This window comes from Equus przewalskii, chromosome 13 (genome assembly GCF_037783145.1).
Source record: "Equus przewalskii isolate Varuska chromosome 13, EquPr2, whole genome shotgun sequence".
Lineage (NCBI taxonomy): Eukaryota > Metazoa > Chordata > Mammalia > Perissodactyla > Equidae > Equus > Equus przewalskii.
The window spans coordinates 37296468-37323778 of record NC_091843.1 but is presented as its reverse complement, the minus strand read 5'-3'; the positions used below and the strand labels follow the sequence as shown (position 1 = coordinate 37323778).

At 39.2% G+C, this 27311-nt stretch overlaps 1 protein-coding gene across 1 annotated transcript; it reads right to left on the bottom strand.

Annotated features, from left to right (window-relative positions):
- Positions 1-451: 451 nt before the first annotated feature.
- On the bottom strand, positions 452-22979 carry CDC23 (cell division cycle 23). Its single transcript, XM_070570863.1, has 16 exons — positions 22768-22979; positions 22607-22679; positions 19964-20101; positions 19068-19110; positions 18438-18543; positions 18200-18332; positions 16465-16642; positions 16282-16379; positions 16052-16133; positions 3904-4057; positions 3675-3794; positions 3002-3077; positions 2614-2675; positions 1830-1908; positions 1633-1752; positions 452-1431 (listed from the first exon to the last, which is right to left on the bottom strand). Exons 1-16 carry the CDS (start codon positions 22926-22928, stop codon positions 1261-1263), a joined length of 1794 nt encoding a protein of 597 aa, XP_070426964.1. The 5' UTR covers positions 22929-22979; the 3' UTR covers positions 452-1260.
- Positions 22980-27311: the final 4332 nt, after the last annotated feature.

Sequence of the window (27311 nt, the reverse complement as noted above, 5' to 3'; positions counted from 1 at the left end):
TAAAACAGAAATTATAAAAGGAGCAGAAAAGCTGAAAATCAAGCATCATTCAGGTTCACGGGAACCTTGCACAGGAATGGCAAGTGGAGACGGGTAACTACTATACAGCTAACCTAAGAAAACTTGATAAGAAATGAATTCAAGGGACATTAGATATTCTAAACCTTCCTTAATATAAAATGAAGTATCATACATTAGAAGGTGAATGGGTAAGAAACTTTTTCTGGAAACAAGCATAAAAGAAGGGCTGGGCCCTGAGCTCAGAATACTTCATAGCACCTACCGCACAAATTCATTGTAGCAGACATTTAGTCATAGCATATTAACTCCTACTGAATACAGGCCTGTATTCAAGGCCTGAAACCCTCCAAGAGTGATTCCCTTTACCTTGTCTAATCAGGTGAAGGCTGGAAAAACAACATTCTGTTGGAAATAGAGGAGAAAAAACCAATTACATCAAAAATATTTATTAAAACAGACCAGCTTGGAGTTTATTCTTGTCTGTACAGTCATAAGTTATCACTCCCAAATGTCCATGACATTATCTGTAATCCTGTCTTCTTGCTTTGCTTTAGTAGGGATATAGCTAACACTATAGACATCTTTGGCCCTCAGTAGGGGCTATCAGCAATTCCATGCTCAGTGGGATTCTTTTTGCCCTTCTTTTATTCAACTCTATTAAGTTACTTCCAATTTGAAAGCTTCGCGGAGACTCCTCAAAACTATGTTTTAGAAGAATGTTTCCCTAGAGTAAGAATATATAGCTTCACTCCATTTAAACCTAATCTCTGACAACAGAATAGTCATGCCCAGCAAATCCAAGAATGAAGAGGTCATGTCTATCCAGTGCCCTGACCTTCCTAGGGTATCCAGTGCCCCTACTGCCAGCAGAAGGTAGAGTGGCAGACTTCTCTCCCTTCCTTGCCTCTCTAAAGAAATCTCCCAGTCCCAGCAGCAGTAAACATTTGTTCCTGTAGCCTTACCTGTACTAAAGTGCTGTTAAAGGGATTTTTTCTTGTGGGGGGGAGGGAAGGTATGGGAAGAAGGCAAAGATTGGCAGCCACTCTGAACAGAAGAGAGATGGAAGTGCTTCTAACTGGCAAAAGAAAATGTCTGTTCCTCCCAGGATTCTTCTGTCAGTCTGCCCTGAAGATGATTCTGTAAACTGTCCCCAAGGAGCTGTTTCCATCTGTACAACCAAAAAGCACTAAGGTCCTTGGAGGTATGGGTCTGGCAATGTGATGGCTTGAAGGTAGCCAACTATGGTGTGACTGAAGAAAGGTTGAGTGGAGAAACTCTACGTGTGGGAGTGTTGTTAGCAGACAGTGAAACAGGGAGGAAGAAAGGAGCAGGCATCTCAGTGGAGGGAGTCTCGCCTTGGTTCCGAAGCTGTAGGATTTGCCGGAGTAAGGCCTTACCTTCTTCCCGAGTCTGAAACAAAGTCAGGCAACTGTTTCAAAATATGTCCAAGGATACTCTCAAAAACAGGTTCTAAAACACTGATATGTAAGTTCCACAGATCAAGGTAGTTTTTCGTCTTACCTTCTTATCCACTTTCCACCCACACATCATGGTAAAGATCATATGTTTGAGCCTAAAATCCAAACCCTTTATTAAAGAACTGATACTCACATCATTGAATGCACAACACTTTTGGGCACAAGTTGAAGCTTCATCCCACAGCTTGCACTTAAAATAGTATTGGGCCAAATAGCGGAAAGCAGTGCTCTCCTCCAAGTGTTCCACTATCTCCTAGATAGGGAAAGCAGGAATAACTGAGATGATAAGAATAAGATCAACAACCCAATTCTCATGCTCGTGACACATACCCCACAGGAATAGATATCTTGGATATATTTGATGTAACATTGGGCAGCCTGTTCTGATTCAGTCAACTGTTCATGAAGCCTACAAAAGAAATTGGTCTTTAAGTACAAATCAGATCTCAAAGCAAACTAGTGAGAAAAAGGAAAAGCCCACAATTAAGACCAAAAAAATGACAATACATAGACAAGTAAAATTGTGACATACATGGCACACTGGGACCCAGGACAGTATTAGTGCCCAGATGTGATGGTTACTTCATCAAAGCTTAGAATCATTATTCTGCTACTGGTTATGGAGGGAGGGTCAATAAACATCTAAGCTGTATAATACAACTTTGCAAAAATTCTCTGATAATACCCTGAGTGAGATTTAAAAAAGGTACTAAGCAATTCATATTTTTTCTAAGAATCCAGAAAAGAACTGGCAGGAATGAAACTACATTTAAGAACCTCTTTGCCTATTATTTCTGAGTTATTTCTTATTTTCCTGAGCCTTATCAGGAGATCAGTACTTAAAGTAGTTTTCCTAGACTGCTCTGACATGAAAATTTCATTTCATTTCTTTCAATTCATTCTTGATCCTTTGCCTAATAGGAAAGTACTTCTCCCTTCAAAGAGAAGTGGCATTCTCTCTAGTCAAGATGGCTAAATTTCCAGACAAGTATCCATATACCCTGTTCCTACCCCACACTCATGTAAGAGGGATGGGAGGCTCCAGTGCATGCAGGACCCACCATAGCAGAGAAGCCAACAGAAATACCAATAGCATTTCACTCCTTTCACTCACTTTGCCAGTTTCACCAGGGCCATTTTCTCCACATCTCCCACAGCGTAAGCTCTCCAATAACACTGTCAAAAAAATAAACTGGTCACTTTGACCATTGCCCCATGTGCCATGATTAATCACATAAAGGCTCTGGCCCTACAAGCTTCCCAGAAGTTCAGACTTGCAGAGTGCAAGGCATTTTTTACTACATCTGATAGGTCCAAGCTACATATTGACATTCCCAATGATGAGGTCAGCCTCACTTTGCTTTTTAGACTATGCACCTATAAATATACACACTTTCCTATGTAAATAGATCAGAGTGAAGGAAAATTGAGCACAGATAGTCCCACCCTTCATCCAAACAGCAGATTTCCACTCAAATTCTCCAGAACCCAATTTCAGGTACCTTTTTGGCTTCCACTAGTTGATTGAGTTTTTCATAACATTCTCCTAAAGCAACCAGCATACGAGAATCATTTGGCCTGAGAGAAGAGGAACAGGCAATCTGAGCAAAGATTTTACAGGTACCTAAAGTCAGTCCTCCCTTGAGGAACCACCACCATCACTATTTCAAATCTATGCAAGGACTGGTTTTTAATCCAATGCTTCTTATAACTATATTATTTTGTGTTCACAATTATAACCCATTACTAGAATACACTACATAAAAACTAGCAAACAACATATGGCAAGTTTAAACTCAGATCTCTAAGAGCCAAAACCATTCACTGTGATTTTTCAGTAGTGATCAAAAGAGAAAGAAGGGGCCGTCCAGTGGCGTAGTGGTTACGTTTGCATGCTCCACTTTGGCGTCCCGGGGTTCACAGGTTCAGATCTGGGGCACGGACCTACACACCACTCATCAAGCCATGCTGTGGTGGCATCCCACATACAAAAAAAAATAGAGGAGGACTGGCACAGATGTTAGCACAGGGACAATCTTCCTCAAGCAAAAAGAGGAGGATTGGCAATAGATGTTAGCTCAGGGCCAATCTTCCTTACCAAAAAAAGAAAAGAAAAGAGAAGGAAAAGCATCAGCCCTTCCCACAACAAACACATTGTCAAGTGGCCAGACTTACCGAAGCTGGTGAGCCCGTCTATAATAATAAAGGCAGTAAAACGGCATCTTAAGGATTTCATAAGTCTGCCCAAGGCCATACCAGGCTCTATAGTCCCGCTTATTGACCTCAATGGCATGTCTGAGAGATGGGTAAGAGGGCAAAATCAAGGTTAACGACTTGCAGACTCAATAGAGGCTCCTAACATCACAGCAATCTGCTCCACCTCACCCTCCAACTAGAAGCTCACCTATAAGCCTGAATAGCAGCAGATGTGTTCTTCATCTCCATGTACTCGTGTCCCATCAGGGTCCAGGCCCCAAGATACCGAGGATTCAATTTCAGAGCTCTCTGGAAATATAAGGCTGCTTTCTCATGCTGAGAACGCAAACTATAATAATTGCCTGATTGAAAAACAAAAAACAAATATGAGTAACTAGAAAGGTAAAAAATAAAGGTCCACTAAAATGGACAGGATTCCACAGAATGGGCATGAAACCATAACCCATTCCCCCAAAGTCCTTGCAGAAAAGCCAAACTGTACATAAGGGGAATATCATCATTCCCCTGGGAAATATACTGCATCTATCACACATTCTGGTATAAAATTAAAAGTATTCTCTAACACTGCAAGTTTTTCTTCATTTTATTTCATCTGGATATAGCATTTGTACACATATTTTCTTAATAAAAGGTAGGAAATTTCTAGAATATGCTTTAAATCAGTTGTTTTCCAACCATATCCCTAGGTTTCTAAAGAGGTACCTTAAGGATTAAAAAGGCAGAGCTCTGAGCTCCCCTCTCTCACAAGAATCAAAGCAGTTCTATTATCATTGGTCTTGAAAAGAGCAAGTGAAAGATATTAGGACTCTGTGAAAGAATTTATTTGAAGAAAGGGTATAAAAGCCATCTGTCTGATGTCAACTGGTAAATGGATGAACAAAATGTGGTATATATCCAAACAAGAGAATACCACTCAACAATAAAGAGGAAAGAACTATTGATACATACTATAACATGCATGAACCTCAAAAACACCTAAATGAAAGAAGCCAGACAATAAGATTAAATATTGCAAGATTCCATTTATATGAAATTTCTAGGCTGGTCCCGTAGCCAAGTAGTAAAGTTCACGCACTCTGCTTCAGCGGCCCAGGGTTTCATCAGTTCGGATCCTGGGCATGGACATGCACTACTCATTAGTCCCCGTTGAGGCAGCGTCCCACATATCACAACTAGAAAGACCCACAACTAAAATATACAACTATGTACTTAGGGGATTTGGGGTGAAAAAGGCAAAACTATAGAGATAGAAGACAGATCTGTGCCTGCTGGGAGATGGGAATAGAAATGACTGCAAATAGACCCAAAGGAACTTTTGGGGATGATGGAGTGTTCTAAACTGGATTATGGCTATAGCTATGATTACACACTGTATAAATTTATAAAATCCCGTTGTTGCCACAACTAGAAGGACCCACAGCTAAAATATACAACTATGTACTGGGGGGATTTGGGGAGAAAAAAGCAAGGGAAAAAAACAATCCCATTGAACTGTAAGCTTAAAGTGGGTAAATTTTATGATATGTAAATTATACCTCAATAAAACTGTTTTTTAAAAAAGAATGAATTAGAGCTATACTAAGACTTTGATGGATTTTTCAAGAGGTATAACTGAATGAGGAAAGTAAAATGCACCGAAATTTATATAATACAATTCCATTTTTGCAGAGCAAACAACGCAATAAATCTTGCATATGCATATATATATTTTTATGTGGTATGGAGCATGCTAACACAAGTATTTTAAAGGGGGAAGGGTGCAGCAAGGAAAAAAAAACCCTGCACTTTAAAAAATCTCCTCTATGTATAAATTGTATGTGCATAAATAAACTAGACAAAAAGGTGGGTTTAGATGTATATATACTAACTTGCAAAGATCACGATATACTGTCAAGTGGAAAAAGCAAATTGCAGAGAAGTTATATAATAGTTTCCATGTTGGTAAAAAGTAACAAAGCCTCCATTCATGTTGTTTTTTTTTTAATCTGTCTAGATTCAGCTGTTAGTTTGATTCAGGAGAAATCATTTATAACAGCCACACCCTGTACCTGATCATTTAAGTTCAAATTCAAGTTCACGTTCACGTGGAAAAAAAGATGGAGGGCTCTGTCCTACACCAGGATATCTTTACTTCTGCCACTGGCTCAGATGCATACACAGAAGAGCAAGCAGACTCTAGGCAGAGTGTCCAAAGGTTAACTTTTGTAATTGAATAGGAGAAGTGGCGTAGTGGTAGCAAGGGTATAAGCCCTAGCTACTAAAGGAGTCAGGATGACAAAGGAGATGTTAAGGAAGTCAGAACAGGCAAGTTCTGAAAATCTTCTGACCAGTTGGAACAGCTAAAATGTACTGAATGATTACAATGTGCTGGGGAACTTACACGTTTAGGTGCTTTGTATGTATTAATTTATTTAATCCTCACAACAACTATGTGAGAGAAGGTTCTACTGTTATTACCCTTTATGGATGAGGAAACTATAGCAGAAAGAGGTTAGGTCCAAGGTCACACAGCTAGTTAGCAGCAGAACCAAGATATATAGAGATATATAGATACACAAACAAATGCTGCCTCTCAGAGATTGTGACTTCAGAAAAGATGCAGAAGGAAACAATCAATGCACATCAAGACATAAACGCAGAAGCAAGGACCAAACAAGTAGGAGATCCTTGCCATCAGTCTATTCTTAAGTTGTTTCATGCTCTCTCACATCCTTAGTTTCTTTTCTTCTCTCCATCCTTCTTTCTCCTTTCACTTCAGCTATAATGTAAAAGCTGAAGTTATTATTCTTTGTCATATCTAATGCTCCTTATTCTTAGTTTTTAAGGTAGTTGTGCTGAATTCAACAAAAGTTTACTAAGAATTCAAAAAACAGTTTATTAAGGAGTTCACCTCAAACAATTATTTAAAAAACCAAACTCCTAAATCATTACTCTTCATATGTATGTGTCCTTTGATTTTAATTGGCTTTAAAAAAAGAACTGTTCATTATCTCCCCTACCTCTATTTCCTTTCTTCATGTAAAGGGTACTGTTATCAAACTGGTTACCCAGTCACCAATTTCTGTTTGTTCTACTTCCTGAATAAGTCCAATTGTCTCTCTCCATTCCTTCTGCCAATACCTCAGCTCAGGATCTCATCATCCCTCAGCTGGATTACCACAAAAGCCTCCTAGCTTGTCTCCCGGACTCTAGTCTTGCCCTTTTTCTAATCCTCCCAGCACAATGTCTCCAGTCATCATTTGAAAATGAAAATCTGAAAACTTTCATCACTCTCTCGTTTAAAATCCTTTAGAAGGTTCCTACTACTTTAAGAATAAAATCTGGGGGCCACCTCCATGGCCGAGTGGTTAAGTTTGCGCGCTCCGCTGCGGCGGCCCAGGGTTCAGATCCTGGGCATGGACATGGCACCGCTCGTCAGGCCACGTTGAGGCGGCGTCCCACATCCCACAACTAGAAGGACGTGCAACCAAGATATACAACTGTGTACAGGGGGGCTTTGCAGAGACAAAGCAGAAAAAAATTGGCAACAGTTGTTAGCCCAGGTGCCAATCTTCGAAGAAAAAAAAAAGAATAAAATCCAAACTTTCAGCAAGGCATAAGAGGCTCTTCAAGATCTGGTCCCATTGTGTACATTCTCATCTCCCACACCATGCTCCAGAACACTGAACTATTTCAAGCACAATGTTTGTTTTACACATCAATGCCTTTGCAATGCCTCTGCAATGCCATTCCCAAGTCAGTCGTCCTCCTCCCTTATCAAACTCACTCCTGCCCATTCTTCAAGCATCACCTTCTCAAGAAGCCTTCCCTAATCTCAGACTGGATTAAATACCTTTCCTACATACTTTCTTAGCATCCTATGTTTACCTCAATCATCACACTCAATCCACTATATTATAGTTGTTTTCATTGGTCTTCCTCAATAAGCAACTAGGGTAGGTCCTGTAATACAAAGCACAGTGTCTGGAATTCAGAAGATGCTCAAAAGATGTTTTCTGAACAAACTGAAGTTTCACCCTCACCTTAATGGATGTTATACCTTATTCATAGTGCTCTGATATTGAAGACCATTTGTTTCTAAACTTACCTATGTTCTCACAGGACTTACTATGTTTTTTAAATGTTTCTTTCCCATACTAGACCACAACTTCTTCAAGGAGTGGAAATATTTATTGAATGTTTGGTGAAGAGAAGTTCTATCTATTTATTAACAACAACTTGACCTAGATAGGTACGAAGGTATGATCTCAGTGGAGTGTCACCAAAGACACAGGAATGGTATCTCCCTCCTAGGGAACCTAGGCTTTCCATCACAATCAACCAAGCTTACTTTTTTCCAGGAGTAGCCATTCATCTGTCGATGTCAACTGATTATCAGGCCACACTAGTATAACCAAGTACATAGGGCTGTGGTTCTCAACCAGGGATGATTCTGATTCCAAGAAGTTATTTGGCAATATCTGCACAATTTTGGTTGTCACAACTGGGGCAGGGGTTACTGGCAGCTAGTTGGTAGAGGCCAGGGATACTGCTAACACAGGACAGCCCTCACAAAAAAAAAAATCAGCCTAAAATATCAATAGTGCCAAAAGTGAGATTCCTTGATGAAGAGAAATAGGAACACTCATCTCTTTTCATACGACTGGACATTCTAACAAACATTTCAGTAACATTAAGGTTTAAAAAATACATACTTTTGAACATAGATGCAAAAATCCTCAACAAAATTTTGGCAAACCGATTACAGCAATACATCAAAAAGATTATAGACCATGATCAAGTGGGATTTATACCAGGGACACAGGGATGGTTCAACATCCGCAAGTCAATCAACGTGATACACTACATTAACAAAATGAAAACCAAAAACCACATGATCATCTCAATAGATGCAGAGAAAGCATTCGACAAGATCCAACACCCATTTATGATAAAAACCCTCAGTAAAATGGGTATAGATGGAAAGTACCTCAACATAATAAAGGCCATATATGATAGACCCACAGCCAACATCATACTCAATGGACAAAAGCTGAAAGCCATCCCTCTGAGGACAGGAACAAGACAAGGGTGCCCACTTTCACCACTCCTATTCAACATAGTTCTGGAGGTGCTGGCCAGAGCAATTCGGCAGGAAAAAGAAATAAAAGGAATCCAAATAGGTAACGAAGAAGTAAAACTCTCGTTGTTTGCAGACGACATGATCTTATACATAGAAAACCCCAAAGAATCCACAGAAAAACTATTAGAAATAATCAACAACTACAGCAAAGTAGCAGGGTATAAAATTAACGTGCATAAATCAGTAGCATTTCTATACACTAACAATAAACTAACAGAAAAAGAACTCAAGAACTCTATCCCATTCACAATCGCAACGAAAAGAATAAAATACCTTGGGATAAACTTAACCAAGGAAGTGAAGGATCTATACAATGAAAACTACAAGACTTTCTTGAAAGAAATAGGCGATGACATAAAGAGATGGAAAGACATCCCTTGCACATGGATTGGAAGAATAAACATAGTTAAAATGTCCATACTACCTAAAGCAATATACAGATTCAATGCTATCCCAATCAGAATCCCAAAAAATTTTTCACAGAAATTGAACAAACAATCCTAAAATATACATACTTTTGACCCAGCCTTTCATTGCTAGGAACTTATTACATACACAGAGTTGCATAAACATGCAAAAATAAATGCACACATACAAAGACGTTTCCTAAAGCAATTTTTATATTAACAAACATTGGCTACAACTTATATAATACAAAACGATTAAATAAAAATGATGGCACATCTATATAATAGAATACTAAATAGCCATCAAAAATAATACAAATCTACAGACGTCAGCAACACGGTAGCATGAGCTCACTGGAGACTCTCTCCCCTCCAAATTACAACCAAAAACAGCAACTGCTTTCCAACCAAATGGAAAAATCCTAATAACAGAAATCGTCAGAGACCCATAGCAGCCAAACGACGGAAGACAGAGAGGCTGGAGGCACCCTGGGAGGAGCTGGAACAGGGTAGGAGAGAACTTTGCTCCCTCCCCTAGAGACTGGGATGGCTGCCGTGGCTGAGGGAAAGAGCAGGGGAGAGGCCACGCATCCGGGGCGGTCCAGGACTCCCACCACCGGTGCAGTGGAAACCCTCTAAAGGGGGAAAGCTTTCAGTGGGGGAACCCCAGCAAGCCAGGGCCCCGGGAGACCAGAGAGTGAGAGCTGATCCAATCTAGGTCAGCGTAAGTGAAAGTGCCCCTCCCCACTCAACCCACGCTGGGCACCACCATCGTGGCTGAAGGCGGAGGGCTCAGAACACAAGGCTCTCGACCCCCATCTAGTGGCGACAGGCTGTAACTGCAACCGAATAATAGCATCATGTGCAAAAACCGCTCCTCTACCATCCAGCAATTTATAAAAGTTCCAGTCCAAAAGGAAAACAATAAAAATACAGAAGTAGGTCCTGAGGGTTTAGAAATGGGTAAATTAAGTGACAATGAGTTCAAAATAGCTATTATCAAAATATTCAATGAGGCAAAGGGAAATATAGAGAAACAAGTCAACGAGTTCTGGAGTTACTTCACAAAAGAGATTGAAATTATAAGAAGAATCAATTAGAAATACTAGAGGTGAAAAATACAATGGATCAGATAAAACAGAATACGGATTCCCTACATGCCTGTGTAGACACCATAGAGGAGCAAATTGGCATAATCGAAGATAGACAGGCTGAATCGCTCCAGACAGAGGAAGAGAACTAAGAATTAAAAAAACTGAAGAAAAATCTCAGAGAAATAGCTGACTCAATGACAAAATGCAACTTGAGAATCATCAGAATTCCTGAGGGAGTGGAAAAGGCAAATGGAGCAGAAAGTGTGCTCAACCAAATAATAGAAGAGAACTTCCCAAATCTAGCGATTGAGAGAGAAATGTGTGTGGAGGAAGCTTTCAGATCTCCTAGATTTGTCAATGTAAAAAGACCTACTGCAAGGCATATAGCAGTAAAAATGGCAAAAATGAACAACAAAGAAAGAATACTCAGAGCATCAAGGCAGAAGAAAATAACCTACAAAGGAACCCCCATCAGAATTTCAGCAGATTTCTCTACAGAAATCTTACAAGCTAGGAGAGACTGGAGTGACATATTCAAAACTTTAAAGGATAAAAATCTTCAGCCAAGAATACTCTATCCAGCAAAAATATCCTTCAGATATGAGGGAGAAATTAAATCTTTTCCAGACAAACAAAAGCTAAGGGACTTTGCAGTCACAAGACCTCCACTACAAGAAATCCTCAAGAAGGCTCTCATACCTGAAAAAAGAAAAAAGGGAGTAAGGGGTCACAAAACACAGAGTAGGGAGACAAATAGATAGAATCTGAATAGGATAGCAAATATTCAACTATAGCATTAGGATAAAGGGAAGGAAATCACGAAAGCAAAGACAATCTTATCACCCTAACCACAAACTCACAACACAAGTTGGAATAAGAGATGAAAATAATAATTTAGGAGAGGAGGAGGAAAGGGACTGAAACAGTCTAGGCTAAGGAAGTAAGAGACCACCAGAAAATGAACTATGTTATACACGAGATTCTGAATACAAACTTCAGGGTAGCCACTAAACTAAAAAACAGAACAGAGACACAAAACATAAATAAGGAAAAACCAAAGAAGCCCAGCATAAGAAATTGCAGAAGTCAATGGGTAGGCTAAAACACACAGGACAAGAAACAAAGGAAACACGGGAAAATCAGAAAACGAGCAACAGAATGACAGCATTAAGCCCTCATGCATCAATACTCACCCTCAATGTAAACGGAGTGAACTCTCCAATAAAAAGACACAGAGTGGCAAAATGGATTAAAGAACAAGATCCAACAACTTGTTGTCTCCAGGAAACACACCTCAGCTCCAAGGACAAACACAGCCTCAGAGTGAAGGGGTGGAAGACAATACTCCAAGCTAATAGCAAACAAAATAAAGCGGGTGTCGCAATACTTCTATCAGACAAAACAGACTCCAAGACAAGGCAGGTAAAGAGAGACATAGAGAGCCAATACATAATGATCAAAGGGACACTCCATCAAGAAGAAATAACACTTATAAATATCTATGCACCCAACACAGGAGCACCAAAGTTCATAAAGCAACTATTAACAAACCTAAAAGAAGATATCAAAAATAACACAATAATAGTAGGGGACCTCAACACCCCACTCACATCAATGGACAGATCATCCAGACAGAAAATCAACAAAGAAACAGTGGAGCTAAACAAAAAGCTAAAACAGTTGGACTTAATAGACATATATAGAACACTCCATCCAAAAACAGCAGAATACACATTCTTCTCAAGCGTGCATGGAACATTCTCAAGGATAGACCATATGTTGGGAAACAAGGCAAGCCTCTACAAATTTAAAAAAATTGAAATATAACAAGCATCTTCTCCAATCATAATGCTATGAAGCTAGAAATTAATTACAAGAAAAAAGCTGAGAAAGGCACAAGGATGTGGAGACTAAACAATATGCTATTGAACAAGCAATGGATCACTGAAGAAATTACAGAAGAAATCAAAAAATACCTGGAGACAAATGAAAATGATAACAGGCCATATCAACTCATATGGGATGCAGCAAAAGCTATATTAAGAGGAAAATTCATGGCAATTCAGGCACATCTTAATAAACAAGAAAAATCCCAAATCAGCAATCTTAAACTACACCTAACTGAATTAGAGAAAGGAGAACAAACAAAGCCCAAAGTCAGCAGAAGGAGAGAAATAATAAAAATCAGAGCAGAAATAAATGCTATTGAAACAAAAAAGGCAGTAGAAAGGATCAATGAAACAAAGAGCTGGTTCTTTGAGAAGATAAATAAAATTGACAAACCCCTAGCCAGACTTACAAAGAAAAAAAGAGAGAAAGCTCAAATAAACAAAATCAGAAATGAAAGAAGAATAATAACAACAGACTCTGCAGAAATACAACAGATTATAAGAGAATACTACAAAAAACTATATACCAGCAAAAGGGATAACCTAGAGGAAATGGATAAATTCTTGGACTCCTACAATCTCCCAAAGCTCACTCAAGAACAAGCAGACAATTTGAACAGACCAATCACAAGGAAAGAGATTGAAACAGCAATCAAAAGCATCCCAAAGAATAAAACCCCAGGACCAGATGGCTTTCCTGGGGAATTCTACCAAACTTTCAGAGAGGATTTAATACCTATCCTTTTCAAGCTATTCCAAAAAATCAGGGAGGATGGAACACTTCCTAACACATTCTACGAGGCCAACATCACGCTGATACCAAAGCCTGACAAGGACAGCACGAAAAAGGAGAACTACAGGCCAATATCGCTGATGAACATAGATGCAAAAATTCTCAACAAAATTTTGGCAACTCGAATACAGCAATTCATCAAAAGGATCATACATCATGATCAAGTGGGATTCATACCAGGGACACAGGGATGGTTCAACATCCGCAAATCAATCAACGTGATACACCACAACAAACTGAGGTATAAAAACCACATGATCATCTCAATAGATGCAGAGAAAGCATTTGACAAGATCCAACAGCCATTTATGATAAAAACTCTGAACAAAATGGGGATAGAAAGGAACTACCTCAACATAATAAAGGCCACATATGACAAACCCACAGCAAACATCATACTCAATGGGCAAAAACTGAACGCCATCCCCCTGAGAACAGGCACAACACAAGGATGCCCTCTATAACCACTCTTATTTAACACAGTACTGGAGGTCCTGGCCAGAGCAATCAGGCAGAAAAAGGAATAAAAGGAATCCAAATAGGGAGGGAAGAAGTGAAACTCTTGCTGTTTGCAGACAACATGATCTTACATATAGAAAACCGCAAAGAATCCATTGGAAAACTTATAGAAGTAATCAACAACTACAGCAAAGTAGCAAGGTATAAAATCAATTTACAGAAATCAGTAGCATTTCTACTCTAATAACGAACTAACGGAAAAAGAACTCAAGAACACAATACCATACCCAATCGCAACAAAAAGAATAAAATACCTCGGGGTGAATTTAACTAAGGAAGACAAAGACCTATACAATGAAAATTATAAGGCTTTTCTGAAAGAAATGGATGACGACAAAAAGAGATGGAAAGACATTCCATGCACATGGAGTGGAAGAATAAACATAGTTAAAATGTCCATTCTACCTAAAGCAATCTACAGATTCAACGCCATCCCAATCGGAATCCCAATGACATTCTTTACAGAAATAGAACAAAGAATCCTAAAATTCATATGGGGCAACAAAAGACCCCGAATTGCTAAAGCAATCCTGAGAAAAAAGAACACAGCTGGAGACATCACGATCCCTGACTTCAAAACATACTACAAAGCTACAGTAATCAAAACAGCATGGTACTGGTACAAAAACAGGTGCACAGATCAATGGAACAGAAGTGAAAGCCCAGAAATAAAACCACACATCTATGGACAGCTAATCTTCGACACAGGAGCTGAGGGCATACAATGGAGAAAAGAAAGTCTTTTCAACAAATGGTGCTGGGAAAACTGGAATGCCACATGTAAAAGAATGAAAATTGACCATTCTTTTTCACCATTCACCAAAATAGACTCAAAATGGATCAAAGACCTAAAGCTGAGACCTGAAACCATAAGGCTTCTAGAAGAAAATGTACACTCTTTGACATCAGTATTAAAAGGATCTTTTCAGACACCACGTCTTCTCAGACAAGGGAAACAATAGAAAGAATAAACAAATGGGACTTCATCAGACTAAAGAGCTTCTTCAAGGCAAGGGAAAACAGGATTGAAACAAAAAAACAACCCCCTAACTGGGAAAAAATATTTGCAAGTAATATATCCGACAAAGGCTTAATATCCATAATATATAAAGAATTCACACAACTCAACAACAAAAAATTAAACAAGCTAATCAAAAATGGACAGGAGTCATGAACAGACATTTCCCCAAAGAAGATATATGGATGGCCAACAGGTACGTGAAAAGATGTTCATCATCGCTGATCATCAGGGAAATGCAAATCAAAACTACACTAAGATATCACCTTACACCCATTAGAATGACAAAAATAAGTAAAACAAATAGTAACAAATGTTGGAGAGGTTGTGGAGAAAAAGGAACCCTCATACACTGCTGGTGGGAATGCAAACTGGTGCAGCCACTATGGAAAACAGTATGGAGATTCCTCAAAAAATTAAAAATAGAACTACCATACGATCCAGCTATCCCACTACTGGGTATCTATCCAAAGAGCTTGAAGTCAGCAATTCCAAAAGTCCCATGCACCCCAATGTTCATTGCAGCATTATTTACAATAGCCAAGACGTGGAAGCAACCTAAGTGCCCATCAACAGATAACTGGATAAAGAAGATGCGGTGTATATATATACAATGGAATACTACTCAGCCGCAAAAAAGAAGAAAATCGTCCCATTTGCAACAACATGGACGGCCCTTGAGGGAATTATGTTAAGTGAAATAAGCCAGATACAGAAGGACAATCTCTGTATGACTCCACTCATATGAGGAATTTAAATATGTGGACAAAGAGAACAGATTAGTGGCTACCAGGGGAAAGGGGGGGTGGGGGGTGGGCACAAAGGGTGAAGGGTTGCACCCTACAACACGACTGACAGACAATAACGTACAACTGAAATTTCACAAGGTTGTAACCTATCATTAACTCAATAAAAAATTTTTTAAAAAATAAAAGAAATTTAAAAAGTGGAGAAAAAAATACAAATCTAGATGTACTAACATGAAGAGATGGAAAAAATATATTGTTAAGTTAAAGAAAAGGAAGTTACAAAGCAGTACGTATAATGATATAAGCTTTGCAAGCAAACAGTACACATACACATGTACACACCCACACATTTTTAGTATTCGCACAGAAAAATATTCTGGAGTCAGGTTCAGCAAAGAATCTCGGGGATGGGATTACAGTGAGCTTTTACATTTTATCACATATAATTTTGTTACCTTTGACAATTTTATATTGTTATTTTTACATGTGTATTTCTTGCCATAAAGATAAATCGTTTTTTTCTTTTGCAAGGGAGAATGGCCCTGAGCTAACATCTGTGCCAATCTTTCCTCTATTTTGTATGTGGGTCGCCGCCACAGCATGGCTTGATGTGTGATGTAGGTCTGCACCCAGGATCCAAACCCACGAACCTGGCCATTGAAGTGGAACATGCTGAACTTAACCACTAGGTCACTCAACTAGCCCCAAGATAAATCTTAAAAGAAAAAAAGAAGTGACTCTTACCAATCACACAGCATGTTTCTACACGATATTTATCAATTTCACAGAGGTTGTGAGCCAGATAACTCAACTCAGATTTCATGCTCTGGAAGAGGCAAGAAAGATGCTCTAAGCATGAAAAACAAACCCCCTAAATTATTTTTCTTGTAGCTAATGCAACTGGGTGACAATCCAAACCAGGAGATTAAAGCACAAAAGAGCTTAATCAAGTTCAAGCAAAAGAAGTAGCTCACCCTGACATAAAGAAGGTTGGAGAATGTGTCCATATTTTCAATCCTGTAAGGGTCTTGTTTCCTTAGCTCATTAAAAATAGAGAGGGCTTTGTCGATATCTGCAGAAAGAAGATACAGAGTTTAGAATACAACACAGTGCCACTTTCAGGGTTTGATGGTATTTCATTGTCCTTATTCACTCACCTCTGATATTGTGATAGGCAACTGCAATTTGGGAAACAATATATGAGCTCTTAGAGAAGCCCACATCAATGAGATTCTGATACTTTTGCAGCGCCTCCTCTATCAACTGCAATTCTGTGTATATATGAGCCAGAAAAAACTCTTTCATCCAGGTGTCTGGCAAAGACAGGAACTTCAGCTGGCAGCAGGAGAGAGAGGGACACACTTAATATACTTTAACCTCTCTCCCATACGAACATCAAGGAACTATCTTTATTGTCTAAAGAAGTTTATTACCAAAATTTTATTAGAGCACCTAATAACGAACACAGGGAAGCTCAATTAAGTGAATAGGAACTACAAGCACAACAGGGAGGAATGACCTAGTTGGGGAAGGCTTCAAAGAAAAGAAAGGATTTGAGGTGAGTCTTGGAGGATGGGTCGACTAGAACAGAAAAAAGGAAGAGGAAGAGAAAAAAAGACAACATTCTAGGTAAGAGCAACAACATAAACAGAGGAAAAACAGTCATGATGAATGTTGGTGAATAGGATGACAAAACTAGCCTAGTTTGAGGGGAGGCTATGTGCTGGGAAGTAGCGGAAAAATAAGGCTGAACTGGTAAGGTGGGTCCTATGGCGCAACAGGAAACGGGATGCAATAGGAAACCACTCCAATTTTTGGCAAGAGAATGATATGGTGACATGGGTTTTTAAGAATAAGTTTAGAAACAGTATGCAGGATGGCTTGGAAATGGGAGTGTAAAAACGGGAAAGCTAGATATAAAGTATTTATTACTTATAAGTAATCCAAATTTGAGATGATAACCACAATGGCAAAGGAAACCAAGAGAGAGAGATACACACAAGAAAGAAACCACAGCAATGTCTGACAACTGACTAGATAAGGGAGATAAGGGAAAGGGAAGAGACAAATATGACTCTGAGGCATCAACACTGGTGTCTTGAGAAACAGTGATGCTAAAGAGAGTCTATCTAGTTTGGAGGAACAAAGAGAATTTGGTAGGCAAGATGAGAAATTTGGTTTTGTATATTTTGAATTTAGAGATAAAACAAACTTTCAATGAAAGTCTAGCAGGCAGTTAGAGATGGTGAATACAAGTAAACAAAGATTAAGATTTCAGACAGATTTAGTAGCATGTATCATTACTGGGGGAAATCAACCAGGCTTTGGTTCTTTAGAGCCAACAAAAGGATGCTATCATTTCCATTAACTATTGAAGAACAGCAAAATAAACTCTATAGACAATATCCTCTAATAATGACTAACAAAATGATTGCAGTTTATAAAGCAATTTCATATACATCATTTCATTAATTAACAAATCACTAAATCTTTACAGAGTCCTATGACCGCTCAGAAGAGACCTTAAAAAGGTTTTTAAGACAATCTTTAATATCAGAGAAACCTTTCCTATAGCATCTTTGGAATTAGGAGAGAAACTATAATAGCATTTAGTCTATAAAACAAGTTACAGTAAAACCTGAAAGTGAAAACATGAATATGTGAAGATATTCTAATACAACTGGATGCAAATCCAACAGCAACTACCAAACAAGAGCTAAACATTAGTCTTCAAATGAAGATCTAAATCCCAACAGTGAAAGAGACTAGAGAAGGAGCAAAGAGCTAGCTATAATGAAAGGTTTAGCAGAACTCTTTCTCCCTCTACCCCATTATTACAGAATTATGTAAGACTGGAGCAGGAGGTTTTTCACATAGCTCATCTCAATTTACCATCTCTTTGTCTGTAATCAAGTTACAGAGTTCTAGCCAGGCTCCCCAGTGCAAAGGCAAAACATGAGTAGCCTCCACAAACACATCAATGGCCTCTTTCACCAAGTCCAGTTTTCGAAGCACCACACCATAACTAGGAAAGAAGGAAACAATCACAGGAAAAGTTAATGCTTTATAATACCTTCCTTCTACCCAGGAGAATATGTTATAGAAAGTTCCAAATTACTTTAACACTTACAGATAAAGGCCAAATCCATCAAGTTCCCGAGCCTGGTGTTTTTTGCTGAGCTCCACTCTCAATTCTCTAAGGGCCTCATTTTTCACTTGTCCTTTCTCCAGGGGTCCTAGGAAAGAAACAAAGTCTCTGATCTAAGGGAAGACAGCTGATCTTCATTTCATAGACCTAGAGACTGCCTTTGCATCAACCAAAGTTACTAAACCTGGAACTTCCAGGAAACATTTACAAGTAAACAATGATATCTTACACAATCCATTTACTTTATTCCAGAAACTGCTACTGATAACTTGTCTGTAGTCATATTTTGTTAGGCCCACACAAGTTTTTAAAAATCTGAATTAGTTATCAATGTTTAAACATCAGAAGCCTCAACTAAAAATCCAAATTTCCAGTTTCAGGTTGCAGGCAACAAGGTAGGGCCAAGGGAAGAAAGCCCTGACAACACTAGGCCCACATTCCATAAGGCAGCCCTCAGAGGAGCTGGGTGACAACTGGCCAGTTGTGCTCTTCGATTTGCAAAAGTCCTCCTCAGTCTACTCCACACATTTATATTACTTGCCTGGCTCCTGTAGGCCATTTGAGTTTGCAACCTCTGCTTTAGTCCAAAAGGTAAGAGAAAGAAATTCATACCTAGGCTGTCAACTGTTTCATCATCCTTTTTCTTTTCACCAGACTGTAAGAGAAAATCAATAGATCTTTTTTCAGTTTATTCTGAAACCTGTTCTAAAACTAGCAGCCTGATTCTACCTAAAGGGCCCAAGTCCAACCAAAATGGCATCTACTATTGGTCACTAATTTTAAACAACTATTCAGGGACTCCCACAGGCCAAATCTGGAATAATCTAAGCACCACAATAATTAAGTACGGTAATAAATTATAAACAATTAAAAACATAGGAATCTTTGAGTCCATACTGATAAGAGATAAATAAATGGAGAAGAAGTAAGGCTCTTGCTTACAGCAGAATGCCAAGTAGTGAGTAGTAAATGTGGAGAGGGTGCTGGAGTGGAAAATCACTTTACAACATCATAGTAAAGAATACTACAGGCAAGAATTAACAAAAGATTTCTTGACTAATGGATGGTTGGGTTACTGACATTTTTTGGCTATTACAAAAAAATACTTCAATGAACAGCCCTGTACATATATCCCTATTTCACATATTAAAGTATTTCTACTGGACAATTTAAGTTCCTTAGAGTAGAATTGTTTGGTTATAGTATTTCACATTGACATAATCTGCCAAAATTGATATCCAAAACAGTTGTATGAACTTTCACTCCTAAAACAGGTCTACTACCCCACACCTCTGTCAATAATTATCATCAATATTTTTACTATTATCTTTCATACTGTCATTTTTTTTACTTTATTTATGATATTTTCTTTATTATTGTTAAGTATTTACAAAGTACATTCACCAAGTAGGCTATTGTTGAACTATTTAAAACACTGAACTTTTCCACTTGGCTCTAAATAGGGATGCTTCACTTGAAGATAGAATGACATCTCAAAAGGCCCTCACCAGATATCTAGAATACATGTACAAGAAATAGGCTTTCTTGCTATTGCAGCCATGCAGGAAATGTGCTGCCCGATCATATTCTTTAACGTCAAAGTAGGCCTTGGCCAGGGTATAAGCATCCATATCCTGGGCATCCTCCTAGAAAAGAGACAAGCTTACGTAAGTGGTTGGGAACAGAACAAAAAACCTCAAATCCAAGAAGCATATTCATTAATTTCAAGATATATGAAAAAATAATTATTTTTCTCCTCCAAAAAACCAAATATATATAGAAAACATAATATATTTAAAAATATATAATATATATTTTATGTATTTTAATATGCAATATATGATTTTTATATATTTATTTTATTATGTAGTAAGGTCAAAACTTTTTTCCAAAACATTTTTCCAAAATAAAAAATTGGGAAATAAAATAAAAATTTTAAAAACTAAACCAACACACTCAGAGGCTTGTAATATTTTTGCAAATGTAGTGGGAACTTGCACAGGCTGTAGCGTGAGGGACCTGGATTCAAATTCTGACTCCTTGATTTCCTGGTTTCATGACATTAGTAGGGAAATTACTTAGCTTTTCTGAGTATTCACTTCTTCATCTGTAAAATGGAGCCAGTAATACAGATTTAATATGAGAAAAAAGTGAAAAATTATGGAAAATATCTGGCATTAATGTCTGACATTCCCTTCCTTCTCCAGGCTTTTCAATTCTTAGATAAATGCTATACTCTGCAATTACTTATACTTTCTTTTTCTTTTTTCCTTTTCTTCTTCTCCCCAAAGCTTTACAGTATATAGTTGTATATTCTAGTTGTGAGTGCCTCTGGTTGTGCTATGTGGGACGCAGCCTGAGCATGGCCTGATGAGCGGTGCTAGGTCCATGCCCAGGATCCGAACCAGCAAAACCCTGGGCCGCCAAAGCAGAATGCAGGAACTTAACCACTCAGCCACAGGGCGGCCCCACTTATACTTTCTATACTTGAAAAAAGTTTTGACGTTAGTATTGCAAAAAGCATAGAACACTGCTAAATTCTGTATGTAAAAAAATGAAATGATGCACATTTAAGTTAAAAACAGACAAACCCCCAAATTCTAAGGATAATTAAAACTTTAATAATTTCGGGGCCCGCCGAGTGGCACAGTGGTTAAGTTCCCACATTCCACTTCTCAGCGGCCCCAGGTTCGCTGGTTTGGATCCCGGGTGTGGACATGCACGGCTTGGCACGCCATGCTGTCGTAGGCATCCCACATATAAAGTGGAGGAAGATGGGCATGGATGTTAGCTCAGGGCCAGGCTTCCACAGAAAAAAGAGGAGGACTGGCAGTAGTTAGCTCAGGGCTGATCTTCCTCAAAAAAAAAAACTTTAATAATTTCATTTTCCTCACCCTTCTTGCCCCAAATATTACCAGCACAAAACTGGACCCAAAATATATTCAGCATTTTCTTCATTGAATCAATAAGTCTTAAATGTGGTCATTCAGCTTAGGATTCTGGTGGCCCTTCTGGTGGCCCTTCCACACACCATTTGCTTATTTCTTCCGCCACCCCTTCCCAACTGCATTATACCTTTCGGAGGTGTATACCATTATACCTTTTGGTTTTGGTTTTTTTTCTTGGTGAGAAAGATTGGCCCTGAGCTAACATTTGTACCAATCTTCCTCTTTTTTTTTTTTTTTGTACATGGGAAGCCGCCACAGCATGGCTTGATGAGCCCTGTGTATGCCCGCACCAAGGATCCCAACTAGGCCACTGATTTGGAGCTCGTGAACTTAACCACCATGCCACCTGCCGGACCTCTCTTGTTAAGTGGGGGAGGGGAGAATCAAGAAATGGCATTTTCAGGAAAAACTGAATTATGATGAAAATCATTCTAACTACACAGACTATGTAAACATACATACCAAAAAGTTTATACATAAAATATACTCATATCTCATTTAATTCTCTCAATATCCTCATGAAGTAAATACTATTATCTGCATTTCACCGATGAGGAAATGTAGCTGAGGAGGTTAAGTTGCCAAAAGTCACCAGTGTGGTTGAGATTTCAATCCAAAGCTATCTGAATCCAAAGTCAGTTTCGCACTGGTGTCAAAACCTTTCATTCTTTTCATCGTTATGAACACCGTCTAGGTTGGGCTACAAAACCGAAAAGACTGAACTCTTAATCAAGGACTGTTTACAAATTCTCTCCAGCTTAAGAGCACCACCAAATCTTTCAAAGCTCAACAAAATCACACGGATAAAATCAATTAAAACACCCAGCTCCTTTTTTTTTTTTTCCTTTGAGGAAGATTAGCCCTGAGCTAACACCTGCTGCCAATCCTCCTCTTTTTGCTGAGGAAGACCGGCCCTGAGCTAACATCTGTGCCCATCTTCCTCTACTTTATATGTGGGATGCCAACCACAGCATGGCGTGCCAAGCGGTGCCATGTCCGCACCCGGGATCCCAGCCGGGGAATCCCGGGCTGCTGGAGCAGAAGGTACGCACTTAACCGCTGCGCTACGCGGCCCCTTCCAGCTCCTTAAATGCTGGAATTCTCTCTTCAAACACTCCTTTAAGCAGTCTGCTCCCTTCCAGGGACAGGGCACTGAGTGCGTCTTCGGGTGACGGGGAGCGCTCGCTGTGAAGCAGCCCTTACCTCCGTAATAGGCGGCGGCGGCTGCAGCTCGGCCAGAGGCAACGGCGGGAGGGAGAAGGCCAACTCGGCGGACCTGGAACACCCACACAAACTGAATCAGCTCCCCAAGCCCCTCAAGGCCGAGCATCCAAGCCCTGTCTCTTCCGACCCCGACACCTCACCATTTGCTACTGTGCAGTAGGCCTCGCTCCCGGGTAAGGCCAGCGATGAGGAGCAGCTGCTTTTTAATTTCCCGCAAATTTGAGAAATCGCCACTCGTTGAGAGGACCGGCACCACGGCAGCCGTCACGGCCGCCGGCACAACAGACGCGCTCGCAGCCATTTTCCAGGCTCGGCCACTTCAGCCAATCATTAGTGATAATACTAGCTGTCCGTGTGCAACGAAAAAGCCTGCTTGCTATTGGCGGGCTTTGGCTCCGGAAAGCCAATCAGAGATCTTTCTTTTCGTAACATCTCCAAGAGGCCGGGAAAGAAGAGACACCCATATCCCCGATTGGCCAAGGGCTAACTGGGGCGGGAAAGTTAGAAACAGAAAGGGGATGGGGCGGGGGGCGGGAAGCCATGATCTTTGGGCGGGGCGGGGAGGAAAGAGGGACTGGGAGTGGGAAGCTGGGAGTGGGAGCAGGGGCGAGAACGGATGCAGAAGGCAGAGTGCCCTGCACCTTAGGGGTGATGTGTTTGGACGAAAGACGGAAAGAGTGTAGTTTGTGAGTAGAATCTGTGCCACTCGACGACAAAGTGGTGTACGTATCCAGCAAGGATGTCTGGTACCCTCTGGATTTTTCCTTAACGCAGCAAGATGTGTGGCCACTAGTGGAGAATCTTTCCTCTTTATCCACCTTCTTTCTTACCTCAGCGGGGGAAAGCTAGCTAACACTTATTAAGGGCTTACCCAGGGACAGGTTCTGTACATTTACAAGTATAATCCGGTTTAACCCCTAAAACAACTCTAAGACATGCGTGTCATCCCAGTTTTACAGATAAGAAAACGGAAACTCAGAGAAGTTCTGTCACTCTTCCGGGAAGACCGTCTAGATGATAACCCAGCTGCGACTGCAGATCCCAGCATTCTTAAACATTACCTCAACATTTTCAACTTTTTTTTTGTTTTTAACCCTTTCACAGTAATATATGATTTTATCAACTCCCTTGGGAACTATTTGAACGATTTTGTCATTCTTGGGGTGTTACATAGGACTGATTTTAGGTAAAGCATATTGTTTTAGAGTAATAAATATTATTAAAGATTGTGTTATAAAATCAACTTTATTGCACCATAATGTATAGTATATGAAGGCAAAATTCTACTTTTTTCTTGTTTCACAAGTGATGCACACTTTATATTTGTCTTAAACTTTTAATTTAAGAAAAAAAAGCATGATGTGTTAGCAAATTAAAAAATTACATCATATCATACCCATGAATATATATATTGAATATAAAGTGAATAAACACTGACACAGAATGAAAAGTAACTGTTTATGTCATTATATATAGTAAAATAATGCTTTTATGACTTGTTTGGAACTCTTACATTTTGCCCTTTAAAATATCAAATTCTTTATTTTTGTAATTGTATATAATTTTACATTTTTATGTTTTGTTTTTAAATAGCAAGAAAATAGAGATGATTTCAAGATGCTTTTGGCAAGCACTTCTCTATAAACACATTTTGGGTGTAATCTTTTATCCAAATTAGTGAAGAGCTAAATTGGATATAATTGTCACACAATTTTTTTTACAACTTTTAAAACCATAATTGTTCTTATAATATCATTACTCTGTATTATACTTTTTTTATGTGATGTTATCTAATATTTATTCCTCCACCATCCCTCCCCCCCACCACTCCCCGCTATTACATGGACTTTGTACCTTTCTATGTTATAACACTCTTGTGTGTGTGAGGAAGATTGGCCCTGAGCTAACATCTGCGCTAATCTGCCTCTACTTTATATGTGGGATGCTGCCACAGCATGATTCGATGAGCCATGTGTAGGTCACTGCCCAGGATCCAGGGCTGTGAACGCCAGGATGCCGAAGCGGAGCATTTGAACTTAACCGCTATGCCACTGGGCCAGCCCCCAAATTTTTCTATTACAGTAATAACATATGGTCAGGGGCTGGCCTGTTGGCGTCCCTTCATACTGTCTTGTTGCCCACATTTGTCACTTTGTAATTCGCTATGGGCCTTTTCCCACGTTGATAAATATTCTTCTACATCTTATCCTTGCCTATTAATCCATTATATGGATGTACCATAAATATATATAACCAGTCCCTTGTGCTGAATTTGTATCTTATAATCATAATTTTCATAACCATAATTTTTAAAGCTATATAATACTCAATTGAATAGAAATATCATCTTTTAAATTTTAATTTTCTCATCACATATTTGTATAATTACTGACTTCTTATTGTTATAAATTATGATATATTGAGCATCTTTGTGCACAAGGGGTTTTTTCTTTAATAGTTAGGATTGTTTCACAGGATAGATCCTTGAAATAATGGTGGAGGTTTTTTTTTCATTCTGAAGTGTCAATTATATTGAATGATTTGGAGGAAAAAGTATGTATATCTTCATACATAAGTATATCTTCATACATAAGTATGAAGATATATGTTCTTGATTAGAACGCAAAATTCAAATGACTTTTTTAAAATAGCAGCTTTATTGAGATATAATTCAAGTACCATAAAAGTTCACCCTTTTAATATGTACAATTCAGGGACTGGGCCCGTGGCCAAGTGGTTAAGTTCACACGCCCTGCTTCAGCAGCCCCAGGTTTCTCCAGTTCGGATCCTGGGTGCAGACATGGCCCTGCTGGTCAGGCCACGTCCCACGTGCCACAACTGGAAAGGCCCACAAGTAAAAATATACAACTGTGTATAGAGGGATTTGGGGAGAAAAAGCAGGGAAAAAAAAAGATTGGCAACAGTTGTTAGCTCAGGTGCCAATCTAAAAAATAAAAAAACTTTAAAAAAATGCACAATTCAGTGGTTTTGAGTATATTTATATAGTTGTGCAACTATCATGACTAATTCCAGAATATTTTCATCACTCCAGAAAGAAACCCCATACCTATTAGCAGTCACTTCCCATCCTCCCCTCCCCCTAGACCCTGGCTATATTTTCTCTTTGTAACATTGCTTTCTGAAGCCCCAGAGATTTCTTTTTCTTTTCTTTTCTTTTTTTTTTCTGAGAAACATTAGCCCTGAGCTAATATCTGCTGCCAGTCCTTCTCTTTTTGTTGAGGAAGATTAGCCCTGAGCTAACATCTGCCAGTCCTCTTCTTTTTGCTGAGGAAGACTGGCCCTGAGCTAACATCTATCCCCATCTTCCTCTACTTTATATGTGGGACGCCTGCCACAGCATGGCTTGATAAGTGGTGTGTGTGTAGGTCTGCACCTGGGATTCAAACCGGTGAACCCTGGGCCACCCAAGCGGAGCACTTGAACTTAGCCACTGCGCCACCAGGCTGGCCCCCCCAGAGATTTCTTGATGTGCTAGATCAGATTTTTTATTAGATGAATGCAATTCACAAATATGTTGAAAAGGACCTTAAGGCAAATTTACAGAATTATCATTTGTAAGCTCCTCACTAACTAGTATTTCAACATCAGAGTTCCTTATGAGTCTTAACCATTATCCATTGTGGGTAAATTTTTAATGTATATGTGACAGAATAAAACACTACAACAGTTAAAACCACCACAGAGGCTTCCAGTGTTCAACTGAGTAATAAACTGTTTCATGCTCATCTGATCCACCTCACACTCATTCTTTCATTCACTCAAGACTCAAACTGTTCTTTTTTTCAGGAGGAAAAATATTTATTACTATTATTATTATTTTGGGTGAGGAAGATTGGCCCTGAGCTAACACCTGTTGCTAATGTTCCTCTTTTTGCTGGAGAAAGATTGGCCCTGAGCTAACATGTGCTCCACTCTTTCCCCTATTTTGTATGTGGGTCACCACCACAGCATGGCTTGATGAGTAGTGTAGGTCCCTGCCCGGGATCCAAACCTGTGAATCTGGGCCACTGAAGTGGAGTGCACTGAATTTAACCACTACACCACCAGACCGGCCCCAGGAGGAAAAATATTTAAATAATTATTATTTGTTAAATGTTTAAAAAATGAAAGTCATAATACCACCTTTAATGATATGGACCCCCCAACACCTTTGTGAACCCCTGAATTCTACTTCCTTGCCCTCCAACACCACCAATCTCAGCCCACTTCAAAGGTGTCTCATTTCCAAACTGACATTAGGCATCTTTTTACCTTTCTTCTCCTCTCTCTAGAGGTAAAATGTTGGTAGTGATAAGGGTTCTTTATTGGGAGGCAGTAGAGTAAAGAGCTTAAGAATGTGGGCTTTGAGCCATACTACCTAGGTTCAAACCTTAATTCCACCACTACCAGCTTGTGACCTTGGAAATGTCATTTATTCTATGACCTTTAGGTCATAGACGTTATTGACAAAATAAGGATCATGACAATAATTCCTGCTATTCAGTTCAGGTAAGAACTGAATGAGATAATCCATGTAATACATTTAGAATAATTTTTAACATAATAAGCACTGGATACATGTAAGCTATTCTTGAACACTTACCCTCTGCTGGCAACTTGACATATGATCATCAATCCTCGTGACAACCCTGCAAGGAGGTATCATCATCCCTATTTTACAGAT

Excerpts from the sequence above, each read along its gene's own strand:
- CDC23 (XM_070570863.1), bottom strand. The coding sequence starts at position 22,928 with ATGGCTGCGAGCGCGTCTGTTGTGCCGGCGGCCGTGACGGCTGCCGTG. Across the intron at positions 22,680-22,767 it reads CTACTGCACAGTAGCAAATG|GTCCGCCGAGTTGGCCTTCT; the intron begins GTGAGGTGTCGG and ends TGGGTGTTCCAG. Across the intron at positions 16,380-16,464 it reads TGCCTATCACAATATCAGAG|ATATCGACAAAGCCCTCTCT; the intron begins GTGAGTGAATAA and ends TTCTTTCTGCAG.